This window comes from Neoarius graeffei, chromosome 16 (assembly GCF_027579695.1).
Source record: "Neoarius graeffei isolate fNeoGra1 chromosome 16, fNeoGra1.pri, whole genome shotgun sequence".
NCBI lineage: Eukaryota > Metazoa > Chordata > Actinopteri > Siluriformes > Ariidae > Neoarius > Neoarius graeffei.
In genome coordinates this window covers 14,784,049-14,806,045 of record NC_083584.1, presented here as the reverse complement: position 1 = coordinate 14,806,045, position 21,997 = coordinate 14,784,049, and the positions used below count along the sequence as shown (strand labels likewise).

General features: G+C 43.7%; 1 protein-coding gene across 2 annotated transcripts in view; it reads right to left on the bottom strand.

Moving 5' to 3' along the window:
- The window catches only part of gmip (GEM interacting protein), a 69,123-nt gene that overhangs the window by 29,373 nt on the left and 17,753 nt on the right, over positions 1 to 21,997 (bottom strand). The window contains exons 2-7 of one of the 2 annotated variants that reach the window (XM_060942543.1): positions 14,799 to 14,892; positions 10,745 to 10,823; positions 10,590 to 10,653; positions 9,483 to 9,608; positions 4,555 to 4,619; positions 4,343 to 4,450 (exon numbers count right to left, since the gene is read on the bottom strand). In XM_060942543.1, the coding sequence (XP_060798526.1) occupies positions 4,343 to 4,450; positions 4,555 to 4,619; positions 9,483 to 9,608; positions 10,590 to 10,653; positions 10,745 to 10,823; positions 14,799 to 14,892 (536 nt within the window). The remainder of the gene's footprint in view (positions 1 to 4,342; positions 4,451 to 4,554; positions 4,620 to 9,482; positions 9,609 to 10,589; positions 10,654 to 10,744; positions 10,824 to 14,798; positions 14,893 to 21,997) is intronic. The other variant, XM_060942544.1, reaches the window with a different exon arrangement.

The window sequence follows — 21,997 nt, the reverse complement described above, 5'->3', positions numbered from 1 at the left end:
TTTTCCTGTTGTAAACAATTTGTTTACAACTTTGTTTATTTTCAGTTAAATCATATCTCCTCCCTCAGTTCTCAATGGATTTCAGTTCTGATTGTTTTATTTGAAAGAACTAGTCCTTCTATACAACACTTGGTCATTGTATTGTCAGTTTTTTGCGAACAAATTAGTCATTAGGTCAACTTAAAGGGGAACTGAAGTTATTTTTCAACTTGCTTTATTTCTTAATTAACGTGTTATTCAATTTTTAGTAACCTTATATCGTGACTTGTATTGGCAATTAATTGCAATTAAATATTATACTTATTGGCCTATTCCGTTTTAAGCCGTGTTGAATTTAGTTGGTTTGGTCCACGGCAGGCATCGCTTATCTGCGCGATTTTCACGAGACTTGTGCAAGACTTCGAAACGTGAAGTGTCAGCCAGGTGTCAGTGCCGCCATTTTGAAAACTGTTTTCCAAACGAAATGTTGCACAAAAACGAGTTTAAATGACGATTACTGCCGACTTTTTTCAAACTTTCCTGATTGCTATCAAAACAACCAAAACTTCCAGCTTGATTACATCAGCATTCGAAAGAGGGCGCGCGTGTCTTTTGACAACGTTAGCAGATATTGGTCACTTTGATTTCCGCTGTACGTTTCACTTCTGTCGTACAATGTCTTGCACAGGTCTCAACGAATCTCGTTTACGGCCATTGCTTTGACATATGGACTGATATATTACAGAGTGTATTTCAAACACTCATAACTTGCTATAGCAGCGACAAAATAGCGATCAAAAATCCATTCCGATATTTAATAAAAAATCTGTGAGATTTTTGATAATAAAAAATTTGCCTTCGGTTCTCCTTTAACAAATTTTCTTCTGACTAGAATAGTATCATCTCTCTCATTTACATGCGAATTAAGTTCTGATCGATGTTTTGGGTCAGTCTTCCCTCAGGGAACAAAATTTAGTCCTTTGTTGAGTTTCCTGTTGTAAACAGTTTGTCGTGGACGTTGGTCCTCTCTCACATTGTCACATTTCAGTTCCGTTTGACGTTTTGGTCGTCATGGTTGTTTTGATGGCAGGCCAGATGAGCTACTATGTCCTTGATGTTCTGGTTATTATCTCATCCCCATTCTCATTATCTCTAGCCGCTTTATCCTCCTACAGGGTCGCAGGCAAGCTGGAGCCTATCCCAGCTGACTACGGGCGAAAGGCGGGGTACACCCTGGACAAGTCGCCAGGTCATCACAGGGCTGACACATAGACACAGACAACCATTCACACTCACATTCACACCTACGGTCAATTTAGAGTCACCAGTTAACCTAACCTGCATGTCTTTGGACTGTGGGGGAAACCGGAGCACCCGGAGGAAACCCATGCGGACACGGGGAGAACATGCAAACTCCGCACAGAAAGGCCCTCGCCGGCCCCGGGGCTCGAACCCAGGACCTTCTTGCTGTGAGGCGACAGCGCTAACCACTACACCACCGTGCCGCCCCTGGTTATTATCATATTATATTAATGCCAAAACACAAAATGTCATCTAACATTGTACGCCTTCATCTATTCCTGTCTAATAATGATGCACAAACTCTTGGTTCATGCTTTCATTATGTCCCGTGTTGATTACTGTAACTCTCTCTTCATTGGCCTCTCTGCAAAGTTCCTTCAAAAATTACAGTACATTCAAAACTTGGCTGCCAGACTTCTCACTCATACAAAACACACAGCCCATATCACCCCCATCCTCTCAGAGCTACACTAGTTTCCGGTCCTGTCCTGGATAAAATTCAAAATACTGCTTCTCACCTTTAAAGCTCTACATCAGGGGTCGGCAACCTTTTTGCCATGTAGTGCCAATTAGAAATTTTCTTGTTAGTTAGTGTGCCATTCAAATAGGTGTTGTTAACTATGTGTAATTAGACACCACACATTTTAGACGGATATGGATATTTAATGCATTGAGCAAATGTAAAACACCATTGCACTTGTTTTATGCCATTAACCTCACACACAAGGTTTAAGAAAACCCCCCCACACACACACACACACATTGGATAACAACATTGCAAGCAGCTTATACAAATTCACAAAATAACATCCAAAATCTTTCAGTAGGTAACAGGCCCAAGTTATTCACAATAAAGACGTAGCAGCCTAATGGAAATGGAACTGATGAATAATAAAACTACAGAAAAAAAATTAAATAATGAGTGTCAGAGAACATTGACAAGTAGCCTACATAAAGTGGCTTAACAATAAACTGCAAATTTGAAGTAGCCTTGTTACAAAATAAATGTTTTGCCTATCAGTCAGTGTGATCCCTGGCCCTGCTTCCCCTTACTTAGCTCCGAGATGTGGGGATGGTACAGTAATTGGTCACTTTGAGTTGGATGCATGCTTCCGAATGGCCCGTTGTCAGACGACTTCGGGAAGGGCAAAGTACATTCTTCATGTGCGAAAATATCTGTTCACATGGATATGTTGATCCGAACACTGACAATAAAGCCAGTGCAATATTGCGAAGACAGTTGAACTTTTCGGGTAAAGATGCCCAGCAGGATTCATTGGCTTTAAACAGCAGAGCTCCTCTCTCACAGTCACATCACAATATCTTGCTATCACTGCCAAACATGCCACATCATTCACATCTACGCTTTCGTCAAGCGCAATGATAAATACCGCTGCATCTTTTATGCCAGTTGTTTGCTGCACCCTTACGTTTTCTGCCATTTCACCAATTCGTCGCTCAACAGTTCTGGCTGATACGGGCATGTCTTTTATTCTTGATTTTATTGTCTCTTTATTTGGCAGCCCCTCAAAAAGACTATCCGAGCCGGAGAGAAAGGCCTCCTTAATGTATTCACCGTCTGTGAATGGCTTTCCATGTTTAGCTATGCAGTGAGAAATTATATAGCTAGCTTCAGTGGCATTGTTTTTAGCTGAGGCAAAGACTGTTAAAGTGTGGGCTTGCTTCCCATATCCGCACACTGCGCGTGAGATTGATTCATCCCTATCTGCCTGATCTTTGAAATTCTTTTCGTGCTTTGCCTCGAAATGACGTTTAACACTGGATGTTCGACACACAACACTTTCAAAACACAACGTGCACACAGCACGGTCCCTCTGAGAAACGAACCTATATTCTTTGGTCCACGAGGAGAGGAAAGCCCGAACTGTCGGCTTCTTTGCCATCTTAGTGCAACTGCTGCATCAAGTGGGCCCATCTCGTGAGAAATATGGGGAGGCTTGCCATGCAACAGCCAATGACAGTTCAAGATGACGTTTGAACATTTTTAATGTGTTGAATAATTAGGTTTGTGTATCATCGTCAGTGTGCCACTGGAAATTCCTCGGCGTGCCAGTTGTGGCACGCGTGCCTAGGGTTGCCGACCCCTGCTCTACATAATCTGGCTCCTCTCTACCTCAGTGAACTCCTGACTCCCTACTCTTCCTCTCATTCTCTCAGGTCCTCTTCCTGCAGCCTATTTACTGTCTCACACACCAGACTATCCACATCATCATCATCATCATCATCATCATCATCATCTTCCCCATTTGGGTTTAAAAAACCCTTAGGGTGCTCCTGTTAGCACTCTGTCCAACAGTCACAAGAAGTCTGTTTTATCCATCACTGTCCGTCTTATCTACTGGGCATCCATACCCAACAGATTCTCAGCCTTAGTCCATCTTGGTGATCTGACCTCAAAGAGAAGTTGTTTTTGTAAGCAGTCATTGCCCATCCTACAGATGTGTGCTATATATTTAAGTTGCTATTCATAATGTCAGCTTAATAGGTGGGGTGTTAGTCATCTCACGTAGGTCTACATTTGATAGTCTGAAGCTCCAGTCCGTCTCGTGAGTCAGGAATGTTATTTTGCTTGAAGCCACCCTTTACCATTCAACGCAGGAAGCCGTGCCATACAACCTCAATTTTTCCTGCCACATTGGGAGGCAGGTCCTTCAGTGCCATGGACCCCAAACTCTGGAATTCTCTCCTTCAATCTCTCCATGAGTGCTCTTCTTTCTCAACCTTCAAATCTGATTTAAAGACTTTTCCATGAATACTTCTCTTCCTCTGTTTAGTCAAGCAATTTTTTGGGGGATTGTAAAGTGACCTTGGGTCTGTGAAAGGTGCTGCATAAATTATTATTATTATTATTATTATTATTATTATTATTATTATTATTATTATTATTATTATTATTATTCCTTACAGAAATATACCACTGAATATATTCCAAAGAGCTTTGAGATTTATATATTTTGTACACTTTGGATGACTAGTTAGTGTTAGCTGATCAGATACTAGTTACCAGTACTAGTTAAAGGGCTCTGATGGGATGGAGTACCTGGTAGCAGCGCTGCTGTAGAAGCTCAGTGGTGTGTTTGGCTGATGAGCTGCTCCTCACATCCTGCTCCAGAACCATGCTGTAGATTGACTGCAGTGGCATCAGGTCCTAGACATAGAAATCATTTGAACTGTGTGTTTCTGTATACTATATTCAGTACATTAATGCCCACACACACCCCCACACACACACACCCACACACACACCCACACCTGCTGAGCAATACAAGACTTTGTTGTTTCCGCTGCCTTCATGATATTCTTGGCATATTCTTGCTCTATAAAGAAACCGAGATCAGACTATTAGTACATACATCACATGATGTGCAGAAAAAAAACAAAACTTCATTTCATCTTCGCATGATGTCAGCTTATCATGTCACATCATTTTCAGTGTTAAAGATGGAGTAAAGATGTGAAATGAGTTGATATGAATAAGCAGAATGTTTGTAGTGTTAGAGTTGTATTGATTAATCACATTAACTGTGAGTCAACTAGCTAGTTACACTCTCAGCACATAAATTATATTATTGTACTTTTAGGGGTACAACAGCTTGTCACTGCAGCAGTACCCTCTAAGGTATTTATTTGTATCTTTTATATACTGCTTGAGAACATACGGGTCATTCTAGAATTCGGGGTACATTTCACGTCTCTGAGATAAACCTTTTATTATTTTCCACGAAAGAAATCTTTACTGAATCAGTTTTGAACAGTAATGCAAATTATGACGAACTTTCACCAATAGCGATGCTTAATATACATTTTAGACCCAATTTATCCATAAACCATTAACTAAATGACTCCCACGCCTCCCTTCACACTATTGGCCGTCTTCGACTCCTGATTCATCCATTCAGCTCGGATAAACATGAAGTGATTCAGTCGAACAATCTGTTTTTTGGGGATTATTCTATTCACTGTTATAAAATCAATTGCATAGAAAGTCTATTTTCTGTATGATGTGAAATTTTTGTAATTAAAAATTTTTTTTTTATCTGTCCCAACGTTCTTGTCAACTCTGTTAACTCTGTTCTGAAACTGCATAAAATCCACAAAGACTTTTAATAATACGCATGACACCTCCACTGAATGATGTCACTTCCTCTGGTGGGAAACTTCAGAAAGGCAGTGAGGTACTGTATGTTCTGTTTCTTCTCTCATTAATTTGAATAAAACATTGAGGATTTTACACCAGCAGTAGATTAATTATTCATCCAATCTATTATTGTGATATCGGAGTGAATCTCTCACTCATTTTTTAAAAACAATAATATGATTAAAATCCATAAAATTCTGTTTTTATACGTGCCACGTGGTAGCTAGTTTGAGGTTAGCATGTGGACTTAAGACACAAAATGGTGGAAAATATGCAGTCCATTATCATCAATTCTGTTAATGGTTTGCCCAGTTTAATGATAACAGAGTTGACGATGACTAACAGAGTCATATATGTACCTTTCTGGCCTTAAAAAGGTACACACAGTCACCTTAAGGTCCAATAGTGAGCCCTAGAGAGTACATTAGTGTTGATTGTACCTTGGGGACAGAACCGAACTCCTACTGTACCCCTATCTCAGACAGTGTATGCTATATAATTAAAAAACGTATACATGTTAAGTGACCGGTTTATAGTCAATAATAGAAAAACTTGCATTTTGTTGGTTTAAAATCCTGGATGAAGTGATACAGTGTTCTCGAACTGGCTGTATAATTGTGATAAATAATTGTGATTCCAATATTAAGGGAAATCCTGATTATCGAGAAGCATTTATTCATTTATTCATTTATCTTCAGTAAGCGCTTTATCCTAATCAGTGGATCCTGAGCCTATTCTAGGAACTCTGGGCACGAGGTGGGAGAATTTGCTCTGGATGGTATATCAGGTTATGGTTTGAGGGCACTATTTACACATATTCACAACTGTGGGCAATTTAGCATATCCAATCTACCTACCTTTTATTTGACAGTAGGAAGAAACTGGAGAACAAGGAGGAATCTGACATGAACGTGAGGAGAACATGCAAAACTCTGCACAAGCTGGGATTCCATTGTGAGTTTGCGCTAAACAGAAGCAATATTTGAAATATTCCGACAAAACAATTGTGAATAGTTTGTGTTTCCTTTAAGTGATGTTATGCGATTAAAGCTAGGTTTTCTCCTCTCAGATAGTGCTTACAGATTACTCTTTTCCAGAAAGGTAGCATTAGTAGCATTAGCAAAGGTAGTATTAAGCAGGTTAATAATAACATGGCTGTGGACTGTAACCCGAGGTCAAGATCAAACCCTGGATCCACTAGCTGTGAGGCAGCAACACTACCCACGATGCAACCCAATAAATTACATTACATTATTACATGGCATTTAGCAGGCGCTCTTATCCAAGTGCAAAAGTCAGGTACAGGAAGTGCTGAAGTTCTAGACAAGAAGGTTCTACTGCCAACTGAACAAGTCACAGAATAACACTTAGTGTAATATTCTGTTTAAGTACCAATACTCAACAAACATTCAAGGAAGCAACTTAACCATACAAATGAACTGACAAAGAGAAAAAACTCCAATGGCTAACCCCAGGCTAGACTGTATACACCCTGGGTTGGTCTAGACCGATACACAGTGGGTAGGGAAGCAGGGGAGAGGTGCAGCCTGAAGAGGTGAGTCTTAGCGAGGATCAGAGGCATCATCCATGGTGGACCAAGGCCTGAAGGGAACCAATGCCCAAAACTGGGTCCAGAGCTACACCACAACCGGCGGACAAAACATTCAAAAGAAGAACAAACATCAAACTATACAAACACAAAAAGAAAAACAAAGAAGAGAAAAATAAAAAGCTCTGGTGGGAAGCGGCAGCCAAAGTGCGCACAGCGTACTCTCAAATGGAAATGGAAACGGAAATAGCGTCCAACATGCCCATATCATTGCAAATGTTTCATTGCCAGGTGAATTCAGATTGGCTTTTGACTGGTTCTCTGTAGCACTTCGATGTTGGTTACTCGATGGAAGAAATGAACTTTCAATATCCTCTGGAGACATGACTCATGGAAAATTTCAAGCTGCTGTTCTTGTTAACTTGTAATTTGCCAAGTTTCAGTGGAGTAGAGAAGAATGTTAAGGGCCACACGTTCATAAATCCTGATCTTAGTCTTTATTGTGATCTTGTTGTTGTACCAGATTTTGTTCAATGTCTTGAAGGCGACAGAGGCTTTGCTGATTCTGTATGACAGTTCCGGTTCAATGGAACCATTGCTAGCTATTGTTGAGCCAAAATAGACAAAACTGTTGACTTGCTCTAGGGATTTCCCATCAACGTTGATGTTGAGTTTTACGTCACGTGAGAATGGTTGTTGCCTCGTGTATTTGTCAATCCACATGACTTGACAGTCTGGTAACCTAGCACCAATAGCTTACCAAGCTGAAATGGGGTGTTCCTGTCTAAATATCCATCCCGTGCCCTTTTCCGCCCACCAGGTTTCCTGATATGACCTTATAATCTGTATTATAATTGCTCCTCAATGAAAAGCTGCTATATTTACTATTATCTTCATTATCTTTTCATCTGGCCTGAGTGCTCCAGCGTCCAATCAAAATGATCCAAAATCTGACTTGACCATTAATTGTTTTCTATCCTACAAGTAAATTTATAATTGTATGTAATCATAACTTGCTTGAAGACATGACTGAATTTTATATTTTATTTTCATCTTAGTTAGGTTAAGATAAGAATGTAGTTTGTATCATAATGCTGTGACTTCTCAAATCTGATTGGTCCGTTCATTTTGCTGTGTTGTTCTTTAACACACAAAAATGGTTAGTTTTGGCAAATTGCTGTGGTGCAGGAAGAATAGCATACAACCAGACAGTGCCAAGTTTCCCAAAATCATCGCAGCAAAAAGATAATCGTTAAATGGTAGAGCAAGTAGCCAGGCGTGGTTTTAAGGGGTGGCAAAAGGCGGCAGTTGCCACTGTAAAAATATGTCTTGCCACCACAGTTGCCCCCCTCTTTTAAAAATAATTATGTATTAAAACGCATTTTTGAAATTCAATTATCTATCTACAGAGATACTAAGCCCTCATCTCTACCTGCCGTTATTTACGTTATTTCACACCCCACCCCCGGAATTTTGAAATGGTTTCACCCAGAGAGAGATGTTCTTGCAGACAGTTTACAATCAGAGACGTTAGATTTTCTAAAACGTTAGTTTTTTGTTGGATACAGTAGGCTATACAGTCATTGGTTGGATGTATGGAGTGCTGTCTCGCTAGGTTCCGGTAGTAGCTATACCTGTAAGTTATGTTTTACTTTCTGTGTATGCTAGGCAACGAAATGAAAGCTAATAGTTTTGTAAAGTGATGGGCTTTAGAAAGTAAACAACTTGTGTGTTGTGTGTTAGCATTACTAGCAGGTCAGCCTAGCTCGCGTTTTCGCCTGTGTGCTATTCAGTTTAGTGATGTACTTAATTTGTTTCTTTTAGTTTTACAGAAATCGAGGATGAACACATCTGTATAAGTTTGAAGTCTTCAGTAAAGATCCACAATCTAAACTGTTCGCTATCTGTCTATTTTTTGATACATCGCTAGGGCAGAATAATTCCATTCATTGCTTGGGAATATACTTTCAGAAAAGATGGTTTAGATGGTTGAATCCGTTTTCCTTGATGGTACAATAGCTCAATACATATTTGACAAGATGACTTGATTGTGAGTCTTTCTTGAGCGTAAGTAAAAATGATTTCTATGATTTGTATAAACTGCTGCATCGACAACCTATGCCCCCCTCCCGGAACCTATGCCCCTCCTTTGCCACCCTAAGGAAAAATCTCTGGAGCTGTCACTGCAAGTAGCACAATAAATGTTCCCTCTCCTAGTTAAGACGCTCTTAGCTTTAAGAGGCTTTTGGAAAACCCACTGCAGGATGTTAAAGGAAAATTATCAATGACTGGTTGGTAACACAAGACATAGCATCGCACTGAGCATTTTGTTCTTTATGTAAAGTACAGTAAAGGTGTGTAGAGTAAGGTAAGCTTTAAAACTAAGGTAAGGTGAAGTGAGATGAAGGTTAAAGTAAATGAAAGTAAAAGTGTGCAGTGATGTCAGGTAAAGTTGATGGTTCCTGTCACCCAGGCTGAAAAGTTCACACTCACCCAGGCTGATTCTCTTGTCTATCCAGGTGAGGAGGTCCTTGGCGTAGCGGCACCACATCTTGGCGTACTGTAAGGCGAGCTCCACGCCACCCTCGCAGCGACACATGGCCACATCAGCATCCTGGGCTGAGAGCGAAAACATCAGCATCACCACGAGCTGTTTGTTACACCTGCTTCACGCTAACACACCTCAAACACACCTCCAACACACCACTCGTATGCTTCCTGCTGCCTACTGACTCAAAGATTCTGCCAGTATCCAGTATATAGTTCAGGTGCATCCTAAGTGGCATTAAATAATAAATTCTGAGAATTTGAAGCTTTAAGATCCTGGCAGAATTTGTCAGAATTTTTTTTCTCTCATGGTTCAAAGTTGTTGTCCATTTGTGATTGGTGTGTAGCTGAACCTGCTAATCCTTCTAAATTGGGCATCGGCTCAGTGGCTGTGGACTGGATAAAAGATAAATGATAGCCCCGCCCCCTTCCTTTCCTTTCTGTTTCCACCCATTTGATACTGTAATTAAAGATCTTCCACTTTTAGACCATGCCTTTCTCCCTTGAATTATGTAATTATGCCTTGTATTGCTGTTGTCTTTATCTAGCCAGCTGTAGTTTATCCTCTGATAAAGCTGATGTTTTTTATTTGGTCAGTTTTGTGTTTGTAACACTTCTAGTGCTGTATGTTTAAACATCCTTCCTTCCTTCCTTCCTTTCTCTCTCTCTCTCTCTCTCTCTCTCTCTCTCTCTCTCTCTCTCTCTCGTATCTGCCTGTGGTGCAGTCTGCATTTCTGCTTTAATCCTGTGCTAATCTTGTTAGTTAGCTCAAGCAGCTAATTGTGTGTAAGAAAGGTTGAAGAAGGGAATTAAAGTGCTGTGGTAATGTTGGTCCAGATCACAAAATAGGCATGATGATACACGCAGCAACAACAGCAGCAACTGCATCATCATGGCTTTGTGTGAATCCTGTTCATGACTGAAAATACATACACACATATATATATATATATATATATATATATATATATATATATATATATATATATATATATATATATGACCCCCACACACACTTTTCTTTCTCCTTCAAGCACTGAGCTAAAGATTTACCCGACTTGCCACCATCTTTTTCTTCTTCATCAGGACAGACCAGTGTGCTGTCTGCATATTCACTCTGCAAAGAACAAAAACAAAACTTTCGCAATCCAGACAAACTCATGATTCAGAAAAAAAAAACAAGTGTGAAGTTTATTTTTCTGTCTTACAGACGAATCATCCAGTGTTGTGTCTCCTGTTTCAGAGAGCGACTGGTTATCAGGGTTTCCGAGGAGCTCGTCGACAGACCTGAGGCACACAGTCACACATACAAAGGTGTTAGAGGACATCCAATTAGTAGTTCATTAACTACTATTTATAATGAAGTATAATCTAATACTTAAACAAATATACAGTATGACTTCCAATATGGGTGGCACGGTGGTGTAGTGGTTAGTGCTGTCGTCTTACAGTAAGAAGGTCCGGGTTCGAGCCCCGTGGCCGGCGAGGGCCTTTCTGTGCAGAGTTTGCATGTTGTCCGCGTGGGTTTCCTCCGGGTGCTCCGGTTTCCCCCACAGTCCAAAGACATGCAGGTTAGGTTAACTGGTGACTCTAAATTGAGCGTAGGTGTGAGTGTGAATGGTTGTCTGTGTCTATGTGTCAGCCCTGTGATGACCTGGCGACTTGTCCAAAGTGTACCCCGCCTTTCGCCCGTAGTCAGCTGGGATAGGCTCCAGCTTGCCTGCGACCCTGTAGAACAGGATAAAGCGGCTACAGATAATGAGATGAGAACTTCCAATGTGTTTCTTTCGATTACGTTCATTATGTCTTATATTAAATATAGTTAGTTTTTTTTTTTTTCTTCTTTTTTATCAGACATCTAATTTTTGGGTTTGTTTACCTGACATGTTTCGACGTACAACTTCCGTCTTCCTCAGAGTGTCACCGGATGTTAATTGGTGACGCATCTTTTATCAGCTGCTGTTTCTGAAGGCGTGGCCTTCCTGTCTGGTTTGACAGGTCGGTCACGCCTTATACTGTCTGTTCGTCCCCTGCAAGATGTCACTCCAGGTATGGGAGAGCATGTATGCTCCCTCATCCCGGTTGATGAAACAGAAACAGCAGCTGATAAAAGATGCGTCACCAATTAACATCCGGTGACACTCTGAGGAAGACGGAAGTTGTACGTCGAAACATGTCAGGTAAACAAACCCAAAAATTAGATGTCTGATAAAAAAAAAAGAAAAAAAAAAAAACTAACTTCCAATGTGGAATGTTCCAATATATGGTTTGCACATGACAATAAACTTTCATTACAGTGTTGAATTTTATATTGCTACATGCTAACCTGCACATATCTTCCATAGAAGAAGAAGACCTATCAGCCTCTTTCACTCTTCTAGCACTTGCAAACTCTTACCAGCTCAGATACAAAACAACCAGGCTATTTAAAGGTTCTCTGACCATCCTGAGCAAGTCACACAAACCACCTTACATGTAGCAATTTCTCCTTTTCTGTCCCTCATTTTACCAAGAAACCTCAAAGTGAAACCTCTCTGTCCTCATGACTTTACCATGAGGGACAACCACCTCCTTCTATAAATATTAAGCAAACATTAACCATATCAATGATTACACGCTTTTAAAATCTGTTTTGGAGCTGATACAATCTCCATGTAAGAAATAAACTATAATGGAGTACTGGAGTCCAGGCCTCGGACTCGAGTCTGACTCGTGCCATAATTTTAAGGACTCTTGACTTGACTTGAACTTGAGCACTGATGACTTGGACTCGGACTCGTGCAAACTGCATTCAGACTTGTAAATTGGAGATGAGGACTTGGATTTTTTCTTTATTTTTTGTAACATGCCATAATAATTTGGCATAAGATATTTATATCTACATTAATGTTTATACTAATTTTGTGCAAGAGAATACACATTCACCTGTTCGTACGTCATGTTGAGGAACAAACTAACATTAATGGCGTTAAAATGCCTGGAGAGAAAGCCCCTAGGATTGTCCGCTTTGTTTATACAGACTTCTTGTGCAGTGGGAAGAAATACACTGCTATGTGTTCCATATGTAGAAGAACTATCGAGGAGACGACGGGGACAACCTCGAACTTCAACCGTCATTTGGCAAGACTCCACCCAGAGAGGGAAGTGACATGCTATGTTCATTGCTTTGTTGATAGTGGACGGGGCTTGCTGAGTGATGAACTAGCTAGTGTTAACCCTCTCTCATGTTATTTGCCTTGTTGATAGTGGGCGGGGCTTGCTGAGCTTTTTATCTGTAGCCTGTTAACTAAAATGAGGCAGTTGAGTAGTAACGCTAGTCCAACACAGTAGCAGAGATGGTTTCACATAAAGGCAGCAACAGATACCGTCAAATGGTGCGGATGGAGTCTTGTTCTCGGACTCGACTCGAAATTTTCTTTAATGACTCGGACTTGAACACTGGGGACTCGAGACTTGACTCGGACTCGAGGTTTAGTGACTCGACTACAACACTGCTATAATGTGCATTAATATAAACCTGTGATTTGTAGCTGAATTATTATCAGGGCTGCTGTTCTAGAAAATTATTCAACACCATCTGACCAATCAGATTTGAGAATTCAACACTTGCCAGCTATGTTTACTGGTTAATCAATATTACAATTGACATTACGCAGTAATAATATTTGTGCACATATGATCATATAAACAGAAGGTTAATGTCTGGCTAAAGTTGGCAGTGAAAGAACATGAACTTATAGACTTACACACTGTACACACTGATAGATGTAATGCAGATTACAAATTAGAGACACACAAATAATAATAATAATAATAATAATAATAATAAAAAGGGGGCCTTTGTGAATGATATTATGGCCTACATACAGGAAGCTTTGCTTACAATGGAGGTAGAAAGGAGGTGGGTTTGTGTTAACTAGACTGATGTACAATACTCACAAACTATGCAGGTGACACAAATATATAGATATAGATTTATGAAGTGGATTATAAAGTGGCCAAGGGGAACTGAACTGATTCCAGAAATTCAATAAGAGGGTTCTGTATCCTGTAAAATTTTGTGTTGGAGCCATGCAACGTAGCCTAGAATTCAACACTGCTGTGGGACAAGTACATTTATACCACAGTTTTATTGAAGGTTATTTTTTTTGGACAAAAAGTGTTTTGTTGGCAGTATTTTGTAACCGAGGCAAAGAATTTCTCAACATGGGAAAGTCTGCAGGACAGAGGGGTTTGTACCGGTAGTTTCTCTGTAAAACATGACTATCATTTTTTAAGTCTTAACTTTCAGATAAACAAAAAAAAAGTGATGCTGTTGAGGGGAATGCCATTATGTAACTGAGAACAGGAACCAATCTGTTATGCAAATGTTCGACAATATTAAATGCTACTATAAACAAAAACAATAATCATTACCAAGTTGCTATGGTTAAAGACTTTAAGACATGCTGTTATTGGAAAACAATCAACTTTACTTCATGTCCAGCTACATCAGACCACTCAGAAGTTGATTATAACACAAAAAATTGCACAGCCCCAAGTGATTTATTATTATTATTATTATATACTTATTTCAGATATTTTTCCTTCAAATGAGAGTAATGATATGGAAAAGCCTATAGCACACACACAAAAAATCCAAAATCTTAGGAAAACTGTATCCAGTATGAGGGCTTCCAACTACAAACATCCATCCATTATCTGTAGCCACTTATCCCATGCAGGGTCATGGGCAAGTTGGAGCCTATCCCAGCTATGGGCGAGAGGCGGGGTACACCCTGGACAAGTTGCCAGATCATCGCAGGGCTGACACATAGAGACAAACAACCATTCACACTCACACCTACGGTCAATTTAGAGCCACCAATTAGCCTAACCTGCATGTCTTTGGACTGTGAGGAAACCGGAGCACCCAGAGGAAACCCACGCGGACACGGGGAGAACATGCAAACTCCACACAGAAAGGCCCTCATCGGCCGCTGGACTCAAACCCAGGACCTTCTTGCTGTGAGGCAACAGTGTTAACCACTACACCACCGTGCCACCCAACTACAAACATTTGAGAACCAATGATTCAAGAACAGCAGAGAACCTAATCCCCAGTCTATATAATCTCCTGGCCACCCAAAAAGAATTAGCGATCCATACTTTCTCCATTGGTTAGCCTTTAGCTTGAGAGGGTGTTAAAACTGTCTGCAATAATGATAACTTCCTGTTAGCCACATTAACAGGATGAGGTAAAAAGACATTAGGTTTACATACGTGCTGCTCATTAAGCTCAGCTCCAAGTTATCGAAGTCGCGTAAAATCTCGCTGTAGCGCTTCGTCGCTGGCTGTCTAGTTAGAGCACCACCTTCTGAGACACACACAGAGAGAGAGAGAGAGAGAGAGAGAGAGAGAGAAAATGGGAGTCATATAGTTGGATAAATATCAGGAGCATGGAGGCATTCTGATTATTAATAACAACATTATTGATCATTTGTCAGGTAGATCAGCATCAATCCAAACTCCATCACCTACTGTACTTACAGGATTATACCAAAATTCTCAACTCTGATTGGTTGGAACGCATTGTTATTTCTACAGTAACAGTTAATTCACAGAGACTCAGTAATCGACATAATCTAAGGCTAATAACAAAATGATAAAAAGCCATTATTATCTAACAAAGAAACATGTATAATTAATTACTTGCCGAAGGTGAAGTGAATATCAGTGAATAATAAGTGAGACGAGGTGGCACGGTGGTGTAGTGGTTAGCGCTGTCGCCTCACAGCAAGAAGGTCCGGGTTCGAGCCCCGTGGCCGGTGAGGGCCTTTCTGTGCGGAGTTTGCATGTTCTCCCGCGTGGGTTTCCTCTGGGTGCTCCGGTTTCCCCCACAGTCCAAAGACATGCAGGTTAGGTTAACTGGTGACTCTAAATTGACCGTAGGTGTGAGCGTGAATGGTTGTCTGTGTCTATGTGTCAGCCCTGTGATGACCTGGCGACTTGTCCAGGGTGTACCCCGCCTTTCGCCCGTAGTCAGCTGGGATAGGCTCCAACTTGCCTGTGACCCTGTAGAACAGGATAAAGTGGCTAGAGATAATGAGATGAGATAAGCGAGACGAAGTCAAGGTGATTATTCACCGATATTCACTGAGCCTGAGGTGGATGACTGTTTTAGTATAAATACACAGGTGATTATTTAAAAAAAATCATATTAGAAAAAGTTAATTTTTTCAATCTTCAAAAGTGGTATGCAAATGTAACAAGACCATCAATGACGGCGTAGCTCACTCCGGCCCCGTCTAGTCCAGAAGGAACGATCTAAAGTGGGCCACCTTGCGCAATAAATGTTGCAAGCTATATACACTATATACAAGCTATATATAGAAGCGATATCCACCCTAGGAATACCAATTATTTGCCAGAAAGAATCGAAAATGGCGAGGAATTGACTGAGAAGAAGCGGTTTTTGTTGAAGTACTCATTAAAGGTTAATTAGTCCATAACTTCATTAATAATTGTAATGAAGCAAATCTGGGTAGAAGTTATATGCACCCTAGGTACCCCTACCTTCATGCCAGAAAGAATCAAAATCGGTAAAGAATTGAGGGAGAAGTGATTTGTGTGGAAACTGCTTGTTAGGGCGTAATTACTCAATATCTTTGTTATTAATTGAAATTATTCAAATGTGGGTAGAAACTATATGCACCCCAGGCAGACCTACCTTCCTGCCAAAAAGAATAAAAATTGGTGAAGAATTGACAGAGAAGAAGCAATTTTCATGAAATACAGTGGGGCAAAAAAGTATTTAGTCAGTCACCAATTGTGCAAGTTCTCCCACTTAAAAAGATGAGAGAGGCCTGTAATTTTCATCATAGGTACACTTCAACTATGAGAGACAAAATGAGAAAAAAAATCCAGAAAATCACATTGTCTGATTTTTAAAGAATTTATTTGCAAATTATGGTGGAAAATAAGTATTTGATCAATAACAAAAGTTCATCTCAATACTTTGTTATATACCCTTTGTTGGCAATGACAGAGGTCAAACGTTTTCTGTAAGTCTTCACAAGGTTTTCACACACTGTTGCTGGTATTTTGGCCCATTCCTCCATGCAGATCTCCTCTAGAGCAGTGATGTTTTGGGGCTGTCGCTGGGCAACACGGACTTTCAACTCCCTCCAAAGATTTTCTATGGGGTTGAGATCTGGAGACTGGCTAGGCCACTCCAGGACCTTGAAATGCTTCTTACGAAGCCACTCCTTCGTTGCCCGGGCGGTGTGTTTGGGATCATTGTCATGCTGAAAGACCCAGCCACGTTTCATCTAAAATGCCCTTGCTGATGGAAGGAGGTTTTCACTCAAAAACTCACAATACATGGCCCCATTCATTCTTTCCTTTACACGGATCAGTCGTCCTGGTCCCTTTGCAGAAAAACAGCCCCAAAGCATGATGTTTCCACCCCCATGCTTCACAGTAGGTATGGTGTTATTTGGATGCAACTCAGCATTCTTTCTCCTCCCAACACGACAAGTTGAGTTTTTACCAAAAAGTTCTATTTTGGTTTCATCTGACTATATGACATTCTCCCAATCCTCTTCTGGATCATCCAAATGCTCTCTAGCAAACTTCAGACGGGCCTGGACATGTACTGGCTTAAGCAGGGGGGACACGTCTGGCACTGCAGGATTTGAGTCCCTGGCGGCGTAGTGTGTTACTGATGGTAGCCTTTGTCACTTTGGTCCCAGCTCTCTGCAGGTCATTCACTAGGTCCCCCGGTGTGGTTCTGGGATTTTTGCTCACTGTTCTTGTGATCATTTTAACCCCACAGAGTGAGATCTTGCGTGGAGCCCCAGATCGAGGGAGATTATCAGTGGTCTTGTATGTCTTCCTGTTAGGGTTTTGCTGGGATTCGAACCTGGTTCGTTGGTGTGATAATCCAGCAAACCCCCACTAGGCCACCAGGGGGATGACTCAAATGCAGAGGCGTGAGGCGGAAGTAGAAAAAGAATCAAAAGGTTTATTTAAACTATATACACTATATACAGGGCAAAACAAAAGACAACAAAAAAACCAAAGAGTATAATCCAAAAGAAAAGCAAAGTGCAAAAATACAAAAGCTAGGAAGATCAAAAAACACAGTACAAAGGAAACTGGAGATAAACATAACAGCACAAAGACTCCGTGACAAGAGGACTGAACTCAGGGGTATAAATAGACAAACTAATTAAGGACACAGGTGAAGATAATTAGGCAATTAACACAAACACAAAACACAGGAACAGTGGCGGCCTCTAGAGGCCAAAATAAACACGACATGAAAAGGAAATAACAGCGGCCTCTAGAGGCCAAAACAGTCCTAGTCCTAACAGGACCCCCCCCTCTAGGAGCGTCTCCTGACGTTCCCAGGGCGATCCGGATGGGCCGAATGGAAGTCCCGACATAGTTCTTTATCAAGGACATCCCGAGCAGGAACCCAGCAGCGCTCCTCAGGACCATAGCCCTCCCAGTCCACCAGATATTGCAACCCGCCGCGGACCCGGCGGGAGTCAAGCAGGCGATTCACAGTGAACACAGTCTGCCCCTGGAAGATGCGGGGGGGTGGGGGGTTCCTAGGGGCAGGGGCATACGTAGATGTCAGTACGGGCCGTAACAGGGAAACATGGAAAGTGGGGTTGATCCTCAGAGTCCGGGGCAACTGGAGCCGGTAGGAGACAGGGTTCACCCTGCGCACCACCTTGAAGGGGCCAATGTAGCGAGGAGCAAGCTTGCGGTTCTCCACCCGCAGTGGAAGGTCCTTAGTGGACAGCCAAACACGCTGCCCAGGGCGGAAAGCGTGTGCAGGTCTTCTATGGCGGTTGGCCTGAGTCTGGTTGGTTCTGGAGGTCTGTATGAGGGTCTTCCTGACCTTGCTCCAGGTCTTGCGACACCGTCTCACATATTGGTTGACCGAGGGCACCCCCGCGTCCTCCTCCTGGTCCGGGAACAGAGGTGGCTGGAACCCGAATTGGCACTGGAATGGCGACAGCTTGGTGGCCGATGACTGCAGGGTGTTGTGGGCGTACTCCGCCCATGGCAGCCAGGTGCTCCACGATGTCGGGTTATCCATAGCCAGGCCTCGCAGGGTGGTTTCCAGGTCCTGGTTGAGCCTCTCCGTCTGACCATTGGACTGTGGGTGAAACCCAGAGGAGAGGCTGGCAGTGGCTCCGATGACCTTGCAGAACCCGTGCCACACTCGGGAGGAGAACTGGGGCCCTCGGTCTGAGACGATGTCCTGTGGAAGACCAAAGACTCGGAAGACATGATTAAACAAAAGTTTCGCAGTTTCAAGAGCAGAGGGGAGTTTGCACAGTGGTATGAAGCGGCAGGCCTTGGAGAATCTGTCAACTAAGACCAAAATGACCGTGTTACCTTGTGACTCAGGGAGACCCGTGATAAAGTCGACTGCCACGTGGGACCAGGGACGCCGGGGAATGGTCAGAGGATGCAGGAGACCCTGGGGACGCTGTCGTGGGTTCTTGGTTCTGGTGCAAACCTCACAGGACAGGACAAATGACCTTACTTCCTTCTCCATGTTAGGCCACCAGAAGCGTCTTTTCAGGAAGTCCAGGGTCCTCCGAGCTCCCGGGTGGGCGGTGAGAGGGGAAGAGTGACCCCACTGGAGAACCTTGGCCCGGGCTTGATGTGGGACGTACAAGAGGCCTGGTGGCCCCGTCCCAGGACCGGGGTCCTGGCGTTGGGCTCGTCGGACAGCCTCCTCAATACCCCAGCGGACAGGGGCCACAATCCGGGACACAGGGATAATAGGCCCGACTTCATTCTCCCTGTTAGTGGCAGAGAACAGTCTGGACAGTGCGTCAGGTTTGGTGTTCTTGGAGCCGGGGCGGTATGAGAGGGTGAAGTCAAACCGACTGAAAAACAGGGCCCACCTAGCCTGTCGAGGGTTCAGTCTCTTGGCTTGCTGGAGGTACTCCAGGTTCTTGTGGTCAGTCCAAACCAGGAATGGATGTTGTGCTCCCTCCAGCCAGTGCCTCCACTCCTCAAGGGCCAGTTTGACCGCTAGCAGTTCTCGATCCCCCACATCGTACCGGGACTCAGCAGGACTCAGGCGGTGGGAGAAGTAAGCGCAGGGGTGCAGCTTTCCTTCCGAACGTTGAGAGAGCACCGCGCCGACACCACTGTCCGAGGCGTCCACCTCCACGATGAATGGTTGGGAGGTGTCCGGGAGAACCAGAATGGGTGCCGTGCAGAAGCGGTCCTTGAGGTCTTTGAACGCCTTTTCTGCCTGAGGAGACCAGCCATAAGATCCACCTGTCCCTTTGGTGAGGTCAGACATGGGTGCTGCCACAGAACTGAAGTTCCTGATGAACTTGCGGTAGAAGTTAGCGAATCCTAAGAACCGCTGAACCTCCTTAACGGACTTGGGAGTAGGCCAATCCCGGACGGCCAGGGTCTTGGCAGGGTCCATTTGGAGTTGGCCTGTCCGTACAATAAATCCCAGAAAGGAGACCTCGGGAACATGAAATTCGCATTTCTGGGCCTTGGCGAACAGATTGTTCTGTAGCAGCCTCTGGAGAACCTGGCGGACATGGTGGCGGTGCTCCTGCACGGTCTTGGAAAAGATAAGGATGTCGTCGAGGTAGACAAAAACGTATAGGTTAATCATGTCCCTTAAGACGTCGTTGATTAGGGCCTGAAAAACAGCTGGTGCGTTGGTGAGTCCGAAGGGCATCACCTGGTATTCGTAGTGCCCAGACGGGGTGTTAAAGGCAGTCTTCCACTCGTCTCCCTGTCGGATACGGATGAGGTGGTATGCGTTCCGTAGGTCCAACTTGGTGAAGACGGTGGCGCCTTGGAGCAGGTCGAAAGCTGTGGACATCAGCGGAAGGGGATATCGGTTGCGCACAGTGATCTTATTCAGGCCCCTGTAATCAATACATGGTCGGAGCCCCCCATCCTTCTTGCCGACAAAGAAGAAGCCGGCTCCAGCAGGTGAAGTGGAGGGTCGAATAAACCCAGAGACCAGGGCATCTTTGAGGTATTCCTCCATGGCCTTGCGTTCTGGCTGAGAGAGTGAAAACAGTCTGCCACGAGGAGGGGTAGTCCCAGGGAGCAAGTCGATGGCACAGTCGTAGGCCCGGTGCGGAGGAAGAACGGCGGCCCTGCTCTTGCTGAATACCTCCTTGAGATCCCAGTACTCTGTGGGAACTTGAGATAACTCGGTGAGATCAGGGGGCTCGGCAGGAGACACAGGAGAGCTAGAGAGCAGACAAGAGGCATGGCATGCAGGGCCCCATTCCACAACCTGGCTTGTTACCCAGTCTATGCGAGGGTTGTGGCGAGTAAGCCAAGGAAGGCCTAGAATAACTGGGAACTCAGGTGAAGGAATCAGGTGCAGGGATATTTCTTCCTTGTGACCTTGAGACTGGAGGAAAACAGGAGAAGTAACTTGGGTGACTCTTCCATCACCTAACGCTTGGCCATCGAGGGCAGACACAGACAGTGGGACTTCAAGAGGTGCAGTCGGAATATTGATGCTTTGGGCGAAGTGAATATCCATAAAGTTCCCAGCCGCCCCTGAGTCTATCAAAGCTTGACAAGAGTGGACAGACTCACCCCAGGAGATGGAGACCGGGATGTAGATTCCTTGGCCAGGGAGTCCGGGAGAGAGGGTAGGCCCCGTCACAACCCTCCCTCGGCTGGACGGGGCGGTCCTTTTCCCAAGAGTTCGGGACATGATGCTCGGAAGTGACCAGGCTTGCCACAGTAGATGCAGCACTTGTCCCTCCTTCTGCGCTCCCTCTCAGATGCGGAGAGGCGAGTACGACCCACTTGCATGGGTTCTGGACAGTCACTGAAGGAGGTAGACGGTCTCCAGGTAGAGGTAGGGAGGCTGGGGGGGCTCAAGGCTTGGTGGCGTTCTCTCATCCTGTTGTCCAGACGAATAGCATGTGAGATGAGGGTTTCGAGGTCACTTGGGCATCCAATAGAGGCCAGACCGTCCTTGATGGGGTCAGACAGACCATGGTGGAAGGCTGACACCAGGGCAGTCTCGTTCCATCCACTTACTGCTGCGAGTGTTCGGAACGAGATGGCGTAATCTGCGACGCTTCCTCCTTGCCGGATGGACATGAGCTTTCGGGCTGCGTCGGTACTGATGTCTGCCTGATCGAAGACCCGAAGCATCTCTTCAGAAAACAGCTGGAAATCAAAGCACTCAGGTCCCTGTCTTTGCCAGATAGCAGTAGCCCAGGCTCGCGCCTTACCAGCTAATAAGGTGATCACAAAGGCAATCTTGCGGCGATCCGTAGTGTAGGTGGTAGGCTGAAGCTCAAAGGTGAGTTGACACTGGGTAAGGAACTCTCGGCACTCACTGTGCTTGCCGTCATACCTCTGTGGTGCAGGAAGGCTGGGTTCGCGAGGTGAAGAAGGCAGCATTGCAGGAGGCACTGGAGCAGGAGTGGGAGCTGGATCAG